The 12,852-nt window shown below is 45.7% G+C and overlaps 1 protein-coding gene across 2 annotated transcripts in view; it reads right to left on the minus strand.

The window, feature by feature from the left end:
• Window positions 1–12,852, minus strand: part of Vps53 (VPS53 subunit of GARP complex) — a 118,837-nt gene that overhangs the window by 13,384 nt on the left and 92,601 nt on the right. For both annotated transcript variants that reach the window (NM_001105813.1, XM_039085521.2), the window contains 2 exons: window positions 7,199–7,347; window positions 3,433–3,502 (listed from right to left, as the gene is read on the minus strand). In NM_001105813.1, the coding sequence (NP_001099283.1) occupies window positions 3,433–3,502; window positions 7,199–7,347 (219 nt within the window). The remainder of the gene's footprint in view (window positions 1–3,432; window positions 3,503–7,198; window positions 7,348–12,852) is intronic.

Below are 12,852 nucleotides of genomic sequence, written 5' to 3' on the forward strand. Positions count from 1 at the left end.
TGCATGGGGTATGAGAAACAAGAAGACGGGCTTCTCACTGACATTTAAAAGCAGACATGAACACTGGCCAAACGTCCTGCTCCTTACACTGCATCCCAGAGTCTGATTTGATTCTGCTCACATTCTGTTCTGTGCTGTTTTTTGAGACAGGGTCATATTACACAGCCCACACTGGCCTTGAATTTACAATACTCCTGCTTCTGCTTCCTGGATGTGCTGGTGTGGCAGGTAAGCCCCAACCTTCCTCCAGCTGTCACTGTTTTATAAAGGAGCAATTTTGAGGAAAACAGTCATGATATAGGACTTATGTGACAACATCAAAACTCCTTTGGCTGTTAGACACTACATCAGTCTCAAGAGGCCTGAGCAAGGCTACAAAAACACAGAACTGTTCCCATGAGTCAGCTTTGGATTCCAGAGAGTTGGTCAAGTCTGTAGACAGAAATGTAACTGAGAGCTCTACGGCTGCTCCCAGACACAGATCTTAATCACTCCATAGCCTCTCGGATGGCACACTGTACTGAGGCAAACAGACTGAGTGCCTGGTAGACATTCACTAATGAAACTGGAGCTGGCGTGTGAGGGCATCGCTCTGCCACTTCCGATGGAGAGAATGAGCATTGTGCTCCGGACATGCCAGGGTCGGGATTTCAGAACACCAACTGCTGTAGTCAAGCCCAGCTGGTGTCTGAGTCGTACAACCTCCCAGGGAGTTTTCCAAGACAACATTTTTGACTCGGGCTAGAGCTGGTCAGGCAGACAGCCGAGGGCAAGCTCTGACTAGAAGTCTTCGTGCAGGCTGCATGTGGATAGGTATCAGGGCAAGAGAGCAATGAAACAGAAACAAGGTCATGTTCGGGTCTTTGGAAGTTTACAGTGAGCCGGGCTAGTGTTTAATGCGCCTTACTTATGGGTACTGGTTTTAATTTTTACTAATTTTATTTTGTTTTATTCTGAGATAAGATCTAGCTGTATAGGTTGACCTCAAATTTACAACCCCCTTATCTACCTCAGCTTCCCCAAGGGCTGGAATTATGGGTATATTCCACCATATACAGCTCTGTTTTGTTTAACCCTCACAGCTACTTCATGAGGTGGACCAAGCACTCCTATTTCAGAAGCAGGAAATGGAGGTCCTGTAAAGTACCTATGCACAAACAGATGCAGTATTTGAAGGTTCAGGGTCCAGCCTCTGCTCATATCACAGAGCTCAGAGCCTGAGTGCTCAGTGTCCTGCACTTGCTAACAGAGGGGACAAAATCATACTGCACTTAGATTCAAGAGACTCTTCTATTCACAGATGCTGCTATTGCCTTTGAAACACTCCATGAGTGACTGCAAAGGGACTCCAGTACATGCTTAACCAGCAATCTTCCTGATCCAGGGAAGAGGCCTAGGGTGGGGGAAGTCAACACAGCCAAGGAGCCACAAGGACAAGACACCTCATTGCTTTGTTTGGTACAGGGCAGGATCTATGGAAATGAATTACACAATCCTCTTACATTAGCCTAGGTGTTCACAGGTAGAGTTGAATATGAGTTGTTCTTGATTTGCCTGTGAATGGTTTACACTTTAAGTGGTATTTTCAGAGATTGGAGTAATAAATATTTTTTGTGCCTGCATTTGTGTGTGTGTGTGTGTGTGTGTGTGTGTGTGTGTGTGTGTGTGTGTCTCCCTGGGATAAGGTCCTGCTGACTCAGCCGACTGACTAGCCAGCAAACCCCAGGGATCTTCTTGTTTCCGCCTCCCTTTGCTGGTACACACTACCACTTGTGTGTGTGTGTGTGTGTGTGTGTGTGTGTGTGTGTGTGTTTTAAAGATTTATTCATTTATTATATATAAGCACACTGTAGCTGTCTTCAGACACACCAGAAGAGGGCATCGGATCTCTTTTTTTTTTTTTTTTGGTTCTTTTTTTCGGAGCTGGGGACCGAACCCAGGGCCTTGCGCTTCCTAGGTAAGCGCTCTACCACTGAGCTAAATCCCCAGCCCCGGCATCAGATCTCTTTACAGATGGTTATGAGCCATCATGTGGTTGCTGGGAATTGAACTCAGGACCTCTGGAAGAGCAGTCGGGGCTCTTAACCGCTGAGCCATCTCTCCAGCCCCACTTGTGTGTTATTTAAGCTTGCTTTTATTTATGTGTATGTTCTGTTTGTCTATTTGCATGCATGTGTGTAGTGCCTATGAAGAACAGAAGAGGGCATTGGATTCCCCAGAACTGGTGATACAGGAGTTGCGAACTGCTCAGAGTGAGTTTTGGAACCAGAATCCAGGTTTTCTGCAAGAGTAGGAAGTGTCCTTTATTCTTGAATTTTTATGTGGGTGCTTTGTATAGGAATCAAACTCAGACCTACACCCTTGCATGGTGTACTAATTAATTAGTTTTTGTCAACTTGTCACAAACTAGCGTTACTTGAGTTGAGGGAACATCAACTGAGGGATTGCTTCCATCAGTCTGGCCTATGGGTATGTCTGTCCGGAACTTTCTTGATTAATGATTGGTGTGAGAGGGCCCAGACCAACCTGGTGGTCCTGGGTTCTGTAGGAAAGGGATCAAACGGAGCAAGCCATGGAGAGCAAGCCAGTAAGCAGCTTCCTCCATGGACTCTTTTAGTTCCTATCTTAACTCCCTTTGGTGATGAACTGTGTGACCTGTATGAAAATAAACCATTTCTTCCTCAGGTTGCTTTTGGTCAGTGTTTATCATGGAGCAATCTCCTTAATCCCTGTTTTTATTTTTAATATCACTCAATGTGTTTCTTGCACTCAAAGTGCCCAAATTCCAGGTAGTGTGAACAGGTGGGAGACAAACACAAGTGACTTTGTGGTAGTACAGACCTCAGTTCATCAGTGTCCAGGTAACATTAACAAAGTCTTTTTGTTTCTTTAAGACAGGGTCTCACTATATATTGTACATTGGCCTTGAATTCAAAATCGAATTGTCTTAGCCTCCTCTGTGCTGGGATTATGGGTGTGTGCCATCAAGTTTCAGCATAGAGTTTAGATGGGAGAAAGGAGTCCGTCAAGGAGCTTCCTGGGGAGGTGAGTCCAGGCTCTCCCTGCTTGATTTCTCATGTGGGCTCTGCCCAGCCACACCCAGGGCCTCTGCTGTACTGAGAACACTGCCTCTTGTCCCTGCAGCAGCATCCCGTACAGAAACCTGAAGCCTTCACTACTATGCCCCTAAGACAGTTTCCCCAACCTTGTTTTGTACCTTCTGTACACTTAATGAGGATGTGCTTATCTAATTGGTCTGAGACCCATCTGGGCCTTAACATGAGAACCTATCTCAAAAGACAAAACAAAGAAGCAAAAGAAGCCGCCAGGTGACCATGGCTCCCTACAGCAGGGAAAGCAGTCTGGTCTCCTCAGACTTCTAGAGAACGTGTGTTGGATCTCCCACAAGGGCTGAAGGCGAAGCTGCCTTACCTGCTCTGCTCCCACCATGCTGATCGGCTTACACTTGAAGAGGTGGGTGATGAATTTGGGAATGAACGAACTGTGGATAAAAAGTGACAAGTTAGGCTTATTCTCTTCCTAGTAAAGAGCTGCAGAATCTTTTAAAGGTTCTATTCCCTTTCACGAGAAAACAAAGAAGGTGAACACTACTGTCCCTTCTACCACCATTCACTGCCTTTTCTTTCCTTCTACTTTTAGCTCCAGTTTTTGTTTAGGGAAGAATAGCCTTGATGTTCTGAGGAAAGCTTATCCCACCTTAGGCTACAGGGGTGAATTATTTTTGTGGTGCTGGGGATGGAACCCAGGTCCTGGCATATGCCAGACAAGTACTCTACCACTGAGCCACATTCCAGTCCTGTGGAGTGCAAGTCTATTGATCCTCAGCCTGTTCCCCTGCTGACTGGTTTAGGTCCTGCAAGAGGGAATTACTCTGTGCCAGTCTGGAGGGAAGCACCTCATGGCAAGGCTGGCATGAGAGGCTCACATATTGGCTAGGACACTGAGTCTACATAACTGAGTTATATAACTCACCTATGCTTGTCATTCTCCTACCATTCCGAGGGTGTGGCCAATCTCAAAGATAGCAGACTGTACTAGGTCTTAATGAAACCACTGAAACCCTAAAGCAATCACATTCTCTCTTAAAAACAATTATGTATTTTTATTTTAGTGTGTGTGTCTGTGTGTGCATGTAACCATGTGTGCGTGTGCCATGGAGGTTGGAAGGGAGCACTGAAACCCTTGGAGTTGGAGTTACAGCTATTGTGAGCTGCTCCATGTAAGTACTGAGAACTGAACAGGGGACCTCTGAAGGAACAGCCAGTGCTCTTAACTACTAAGCTATCGCTCCAGCCCAAACCACCCACTCTCAAGTCTGCCCTAACTTCCTCTAGATTTGAGGTTTTATGAAAAGTTTAAAATCCATTTTGTGCCAGGTGTGGTGGCACACACCTTTAATCCTAGCACTCAGGAGAGACAGGCTGATCTCTTGTGAGTTCAAGGTCAGCCTGGTCTACATAATAATTTTTATGACATCCAGAGCTACACAGTACAATGATGTCTTGAAAAACAAAACAAAACAAAACAACAACAAAAAAAAACAATGCAATAAAAATCCACTATGCCACCCAAATCCATTTGAGTACCATTTGAGTAGCTGAAAATACCCTATAATAGTGGTACAAGTGAACTACATGGGCAGTTAGGGTATCTTAAAGCAAAACCAAGAAATAACTGCTAAGACAGTAATTCTCTTACCAAGAAACAAAACAATCACATCATTTTCTAGAAACCTGGTGAGCACAAAGGGACAGCCTAGATCAGGTGGGCTGGATTAAGGGATGGCCTAGATCAGGTGGGCTGGACTAAGGGATGGCCTAGATCAGGTGGGCTGGACTAAGGGATGGCCTAGATCAGGTGGGCTGGCAATGCTGTTTAGGATGATGGAGAGGGAAAACCCAGCAAATTGGGAAAGGTTTCTGAAAAAGCTTCAAGGCCTGAGTCAGGAAGTCTGTGTTGTAGGGATGTAGCTCGAAAGCTGTGAAGACAGTCGTGTGCATTACTAGCAAGCTCCAGAGTGAGCTGACCAGGGGGTGCCCAGGCCCAGGCCCACAGAGGAAGCATGAAAAGGGGCAGGGTTCCACAGCAGCTGGCTGCTACCGGTCTCCTCCCTCTTGCGTGCTGAGTCCATGCTGTGTCCTTCCTTTCAATCTCACCACATCTCTTCCTACACACTGTAATCACCGAGTGTTAAAGACTTCGGGAGAATTTCATAGAGGCATACTACCTTAGCGGGCGAGAGAAGTCATTTATGAGCCAAACTAGTTTTAAGCAGGAGGGACCTTGGTAAGTCATTAAGAAAGGCTGCTATTAGAGCCAATATAGCCACAGAAGGACCAGCGATTGTGGAGCAGAAAAGGAGGCAGTGGGAAAAGGACCTGAAGTCCAGTGGTCAGATCCAGGTGTGGGCTTCCTGTCTAGAGGAGGTGTCAACAGGAGGCTGTCTGGAAGGGGCTCTTAGAGCTTAACCTCAGCCAAATGAGTAATGGGACTCATCACATGTGCCTGTATAGCTGGTGACGGAAGCTACTTCACACTAGAGTATGCTGTGGCTGGCCCTTGAACTTGCCCTGACTAGTCCATAGTGGGTAGGCTGGGAAACATGGAGAAAACCCAGACACATGTCTTTGCAGAAGAAATCCCAGCAAAGTGATGTGTCATTGCTAAGGGCCACCAGGATGCAAGTGGTGGCTACTGCTCTGGGCTGAGATTTTATAAAGATGAAGGTACCAAGAGTTAAAGCGCAAAACTTTTCCAGATGTGGGTGATGGGCACCCTATTCCCAGATGGCTCAGAGTGAGCTTAGCACTAAAATTAAAAGGCGATGAGAGAATGTGAAGTTGACACTTGGATGGGCTGAGCAATGAACTCCTTATTCACTTTAGCCTTAGCTCAATCGGACCCTTGGGTGCCTACAATGGAGATTTTGAGTCACAGTAAATTTTTACAGAGACACTTGTAGCAGTGGTTACAGGGAATGTCACATGTGATTTATCGGCAATGCTTTTAGCACACACTAATGAGCAACCAGAGAGAGAAGGGAATGTCAGCTCCTGGTCCGTCTGCACAGGCAAACACAAATGCTCTCTGGGGAGTCGGCCCAAGCCTTCCTGATGAGGTTGAAACTGAAGCTAACTCTACAGCTACTCTGTCATTGTTGTTCCTTGGGGGTTTGTTTATGTCAGATGGGGAGAATCTAATTGACTACAAACCAGGAGAGGTCTGGAGAAAAGAGAAACTCAGAATCCTGAGTCACCAGTTGGGACCTGGACGAAAACAATCCAAATACGGTAGCTTGGACAGCACCGACCTTCCTGGAGCAACTTGCCAAACTGTGCATCTGATGATTGGTCAGAGGAGACACTGGCCCTCATCACTGCCTGGCCTCTCGGGAAACAGTGCTGGAGCCAGATGCTGACTGGCAAAGAACCAAGCTGCTTCCTTGCTTTAAAATTCAAGGCCAAAATAGCCACACACAAGGACATGACAGGAAGGCAGGCAACTCAGTGCTTGTTCCTGGTCCCAATTTCTAGTATTTTCCCTGGACATAAGATATTCAGAAGTAGATGATTTCTGGCCACTATAACAAGTCCTGTGGTGGAGGGGGAGGAAGTAAAGGCTCAAAGGTACAACCCTGAGAAGCTTATAATCCAGTCAGAGACAAAATGCACACATGAACTTACTGAAAAGTAAAGGCCTGGGCAAGGAGTGGTTCCAAGGACAAAATTCAGAAGAACAGGATACCCAAATCATTTCTGTTAGCTCTGCCATGGCCGATGACTACTACTATAAGCACACACATGACCTGAAGTGGTTCATTTGCTTTTACCATTATAGCCCTTTGGGGTACAGAAGAATATTAGTTTTCCTGGAGGTCCCAGAATGAGCCCCAATAGAAGATGGGACACCTGGATTTGTGAGCCTGCTGGGAGGCTAAGTAGAGCAGTAAAATAACTTTATTGAGTATGATACCAGAACCATTAATAATCTCCCCAACTCAGAGAGATAGGCCTAGAGAGTGACCTTGGGGTCAACCACAGGTCTGTACTCCATCAGTGTGGTTCCTGAGGGAAATGGTCATGAACAAATGGGTACATGGGCATCTCTGTGCTGCTGCTTGGTTCTCCCGGGAGATTGAAACAGAAAGCGCATCAAGAAAACAGAACTCAAGACTTACTTTGCAAATTTAATGCAGAACTGTGTGAAGTATTTCCGTGTGGAAGCCAGGTTGTCACGGATGATGGGGACATTCTGCTTTATGTGAAGAATAACAGAGGTGACATAAGGGCTCTGGTCACCAACATGCTCCACGTTCTGCCACGGCATCTGAAACAGACAGGATAGAGCCAAGCTTGAGAGCCCCTGCAGGGGAACAGTATTACCTGTTAATAGGAAAGGGGAATTGGGGGATAGAAATTAGGTCACTACTTGGTGCCACAGGGATTGGCATCGTCTGACACAGAGGCTGCTTTTGAGTAAAAATAAGCAAGCCACCTCACCAGTGGCATGGAGTGCAGGCCCCACTCCTCTCCATTGTTCCCACTAATGCTTCAGGCAGCCTCCCCACCTCAGCAAAGGGTATAAAGGGTGCTCACCACATCACCAAGCAGAGGAGTGAGAATGTCTAGGCCCATAGACCCCTTTTCATAGGGATCGCATGTCAGACATCCTGTATATCAGATATTTACATTATAATTCCAACCAGTCGGACAATTACAGTTCTGAAGTAGCAACAAAAATAATGTTATGGTTGGGGGTCCCCACAGCATGAGGAACTGTATTAAGGTGTTACAGCATTAGGAAGGCTGAGAATCACTGCCACAGAGGGACAGCAGCGTCAGGACTGAAGAGGAGGGAGGGATGTTGACTTGCAGGCAGCTGGGCAGCTTGGGAGATTGGGGAGATTTAGTGGCTGCAGTAAATGTGGTGAAGCCCAGAACAAGCTAGAAGAGAATTAACTTATAGACCCTTTTTCAAGTAAACTGGGAGAAGTTTGGGATTTTATTACTGTTATTTATTGGTTTCTTTTTAAAAAAATATTTATTTAATGTATGTGAGTACACTGTAGCTGTCTTCCGACACACCAAAAGGGCATCAGATCCCATTACAGATGGTTGTAAGCCACAGTGGTTGCTGGAATTGAACTCAGGACCTCTGGAAGAGCACAGTCGTAGCTCCTAACTGCTGAGCAATGTCTCCAGCCCATATTTTTGGTTACTTGAGACAGGATCTTGCTTTGTAGTCTAGGCTGGCTTGGAACTTACTATATAGCCCAGGTTAGCCTTAAACATATAACAATTTTCCTGCTTCAGCCCCCTAAGTGCTAGGATGAAAGGGATGAACCACTACACTTAGCTACAAAATAACACCTCCCCAGACCCACAGAAGTAACACTGTGTATTTTCTCATGGGGCCGATGTGATCTCTGACTGGTTAAGAATAAAAATGAGGCTGAGTGTGGTGGTCCGGACGTACCTTTAATCTTAGCACTTGGGAGGCAGAAGCAGGGAACTCTATGAATTGGAGACCAGCCTGGTCTATACAGCTAGTTTCTTTAGAAACTACTTGGGCAATATAGAAAAACCCTGTCTCAAACAAAACCAAACCCCCAAAACAAACAAAATGGAGCTCAAACTTGTATACACCCATAGAAGAATCAAGGAAATGCCCTGGGAGGAAGGAAGAATTTACAGTGTAATAGTTAGTGACTCTGTCTTTTGTGGGTACACAGGAGGGCTGGTGGTTCCCAGCTTGTGTCACCTGTCAGGTGTTCACCCCTGACCCTGTCTTGGAGGAGCCCTGCTGAGCTAGACTTCAAAACCAAACAAGGTTGCCAGTTTAAACTCTTAAGTCAAACAACCCTTAGGCTCCATTCAGATCGGAGTCAGCAGCCCTAAGGTCTTGATGTCTCTCTGGCAAGAAAACACCTCTCTGGGTCTCTCTCTGCAAGAGCAACAGTTCTCTTCATCTCTGAGCCAGCTCCCAACACCCCATCTCCCTCCCCTTTCATTTTACAGAGGAATGAAAAGCCTCAAATCAGGTTTTGAAACGGGTGTGGTGGTGCATGCCTGTGATCGCCAGCATTTGTAGGCTGAAGGAGGTTTGTAAGCTTGAGGCCAGCCAGGACCGTATATACAACATTCTGTCTCTACTAAAACAAACAAACAAAACCCATGTAAACCAACACAGGCTCCAGACAGGAAATGGGATTCTGGGTCAGTAAGACGTCTCAGCAAGTAAAGGCTGCCAACGCTGCTGTCCTGAGTCTGATACCTGGGACCCACATGGTGGGAAGAGAAAAAACTGAATATCGTAAGATGTCCTCTGACTTCCACACATGTACCATGGCACACATGTACATACATACATACATACATACATACATTTTTTTTAAAAAATCTCTAAAAATAGAAGCAATTTCATTTGAAAAATTTATTTAAAGATATTTATGGATCTGCTCACTGATTTATTGGGACAGAACCACACTGTGTTGTCCAGGCTGATCTCATGACTTCTGAGCTTAAGAGTTCTTTCCCACCTCAGCCTCTCCAGTAGCTGGAAGTACAGGCTTGTTTGGCAGTAAAAGAAAAAAAAATAACAAGGCAAAAATAGAAACAATGGAGAAACAGTTAAAGCTCCAACAGAGCTTCCTGTACAATGAGCACTCGGGCTATGTGTAATGTTTTCCTCATTATCTGTTACCTTATTGGAGAAGTATTTCTTCTTCCTCATTTTAAAGATCTGATCCTTCCAAACAATGATTCCCAGTGAACTCACAGGCTGAGGCCAAATTGACAGGTGTTAGATCCACCTTCACCTTCCTCTCCCCAGCTCTGCAACAAGGTTTGGAAGAAGGTGATCTGGGCAAGGGCAAAACCAGGGAACTGGGCAGAGCTTCATGTCCCATGCCAATCAAGAAATAAATGACTAGTGCCTTCCATGTTGGCAGCCCTGGACAGTTCATGATCTCAGCGCAGTTTATAAACAATTATCTAAACATGACAGCTCCTCATTCACAGAAGGTGGGCATCAAGGGAAGTGTGACATGCTGTCACCGGGAATAAAGCAACTCTGATGCAAGGCAGATTGCGGCTGTGTTGCTTTATGTTCTTGTTCACACGCACTGTATGTGTGAAAGGATCCCCTGCTTTAAGTTTCTGCCAGGTACAGCCAACCTGAAAGAAGCACTAGCAAGCACTCATGACTTTAAACCTCTCTCTCTCTCTCTCTCTCTCTCTCTGTGTGTGTGTGTGTGTGTGTGTGTGTGTGTGTGTGTGTGTGTGTGCGTGTATGCATGTGCACATGTGTGTAAATGTGTGAGTGGAGGCCAGAGGTCAACCCTGGGTATTGTTTCTAGAGTCTACTTTGTTTGAGACAGGGTCTCTCAAGTCCCAAGGATCTGCCTGCCTCTACTCCCTCAGTGCCACGACCCCTGGCTTGTTACTTAGGAGCTTGGGATGAGGTCATGACCGTCACGTTGCTGACTGCATTATCTCTCTAGTCCCTGATTTTACTTTTTTGTGTTGGGAATGGAACCCCTCTCTTAAGGGAGAAAAACAAGGCTCTGGCTAGGATAAGAAATGATGACATGGTAAGGGACTCAGAATAACTCAAGCAATGTCGAGGTAGAAGGAAGATACAGGACCTACAGCAACTGACAGCAAAGATTGCTACAGTGTGCTCAGAACATAAACGGAGCAGCACTGGCCCAAGGACAGCCTAGGTGAGTCTGAGAAAACCTATGCATCTGTGCTAAGTTGCTTCCTCCTCTCTTCTCCCCCACTACCCCATGTCTTTTCTCTCCCTCCCTGTCTTTCTCTTCCCTTTTCTTCTCTTTTTAAAAAAGATGTTCTTCCTTTATGTGTATGAGTGTGTTGATTGCATGTATGTATGTGTGAGTACTGTGTGTGTGCCTGGTGTCCAGGAGCTAGAGTTACAGGAGGCTGTGAACCCCCAGTAGGGTGCTAGAAACTGAACCCAGGTCCTCTGTAAGACTAGTAAGTGCTAAGCTGCTGGGCCACCATTCTAGCCCCTCTTCTGATTTTGACAAAAGTATTAAGACCATCCAATAAGGGAAAACTGCCCTTTAGCACTCGGGATGGGAAAGCTGGATATCTACACTCAGATAAATGCAGTGAATCCTCACCTCACACCATAAACAAAATTAACTCTAAGTGGATTTAAGACTTACATGTAAGAGCTGAACCTATAAAAAAAAAATCTCTGAAAAACACCAAGGAGTTAGTTCATCACTAGGTAATCTATTCTGGTTATGACACCAGGAGAACAGGAAAGAACAAAGCTGATCAGCTGGACTTCTGCAATGTAAGAAGACGTCGTGTAGGAAATGAAAAGTCAATCCACAGCATGGGAGCGAGCATAACACAGCTGCTATAGGCTCTAAAAGAACTTTCATCCCTCGGGAGACTGAGGCAGAGCACAGAAAGATTGAGACCAGCCTGAGCTACATAGCAAGACAGTCTAAAAAGCAACACACACACACACACACACACACACACACACACACACACACACACACACAAATAGAAGGAGGAAGAGACCATGATGACCTTTTACAACTCAACAATAGAAAGTCAGGTTTACAGCACCAGAATGGTAAGGGTTCAGCCAACATTTCTTTAAAGAGAACAGGCAGACTGCCAACAAGCATGTCAAGAGATGCCTACTGACGCTCTATCTTAGTCTAGCTTAGAATAGCAGTGAGGCCACAAGGAGACACGTCCTCATACCTGTTTGGATGGTCACAATTTTAATACATGCAGAGTAAGTATTGACGTGGAAAGTTTAGATGCTTCTACTGTGCTGGGGAGGAATGTCAAATGGCAGATAATGGGAAACTACGAGACAGCACCTGGAACTGTATACACACGGAAGTTACCATGAGATCCAGCAGTTCCTCTCCTAAGTGTGCACTGAAGAAAACTGAGAACATACACTCACACAGATGTTCACAGCACTGTCCCCACCAGCTGGAAACAATGGAGTATCACTCAGCCATTAAAGGAATGGACTAGAGGCTGCATGGGTAGTTTTAATGGTACAGCACATGCTTGGTATCAGCAAGGTCCTAGATTCAACCCTAGTATTGTTTTAAAAATGGAATGTGTTCAGGTGTGGCAGTACACAACTTTAATCATAGTACTTGGGAGGCAGAGGCGGGTGGATCTCTTGTGTGTTTGAGAGCAGCCTGGGGGTTGGGGACTTAGCTCAGTGGTAGAGCGCTTGCCTAGCAAGCACAAGGCCCTGGATTTAGTCCCCAGCTCCGGAAAAAAAAAAAAAAAAAAAAAAAGAGAGAGCAGCCTGGTTTACATAGTAAGTTCCAGGTCAGCCAGCACTTCACTGTAAGACCCTATCTGAAAACAAAACCAAACAAAACTCACAAAAACACAGAAAAATCGGGAGTGTGCAGTACTGACACATGGCATACCATGAGTGAACTCTGAAAATACTGTAAAAGCCTAAGAAGTCCAGCAGGATAGGTAATCTGTACAGACAGAAAGTAGCCTAATGGCTGTAAGGACAGAGCATGCTGGGACAGCTGCTGAGAGGTGGGGGCTTCCTTCTAGAGTCATAAAGATGAGACAGCTGGTGGCCCTATGGTCTTGTACATTTACTAAATTGTCTTAATTTAGACACTTTAAGGGTGACATGTACTCTGGGGTTTGCTTTGGTTAGCTTGCCAACTTGCATCCAAGTTCCTGCCCTGACTCCCTCAGTGATGGGGTCAGACCTAAGGTCTGTGAGCCTTTCTTCCCCAAGCTGCTTTTGGTCATGGTGCTCCATTACAGCAATAGGAACCCTAAGACAGGG

This window comes from Rattus norvegicus, chromosome 10 (assembly GCF_036323735.1).
Source record: "Rattus norvegicus strain BN/NHsdMcwi chromosome 10, GRCr8, whole genome shotgun sequence".
NCBI classification, from domain to species: Eukaryota; Metazoa; Chordata; class Mammalia; order Rodentia; family Muridae; genus Rattus; species Rattus norvegicus.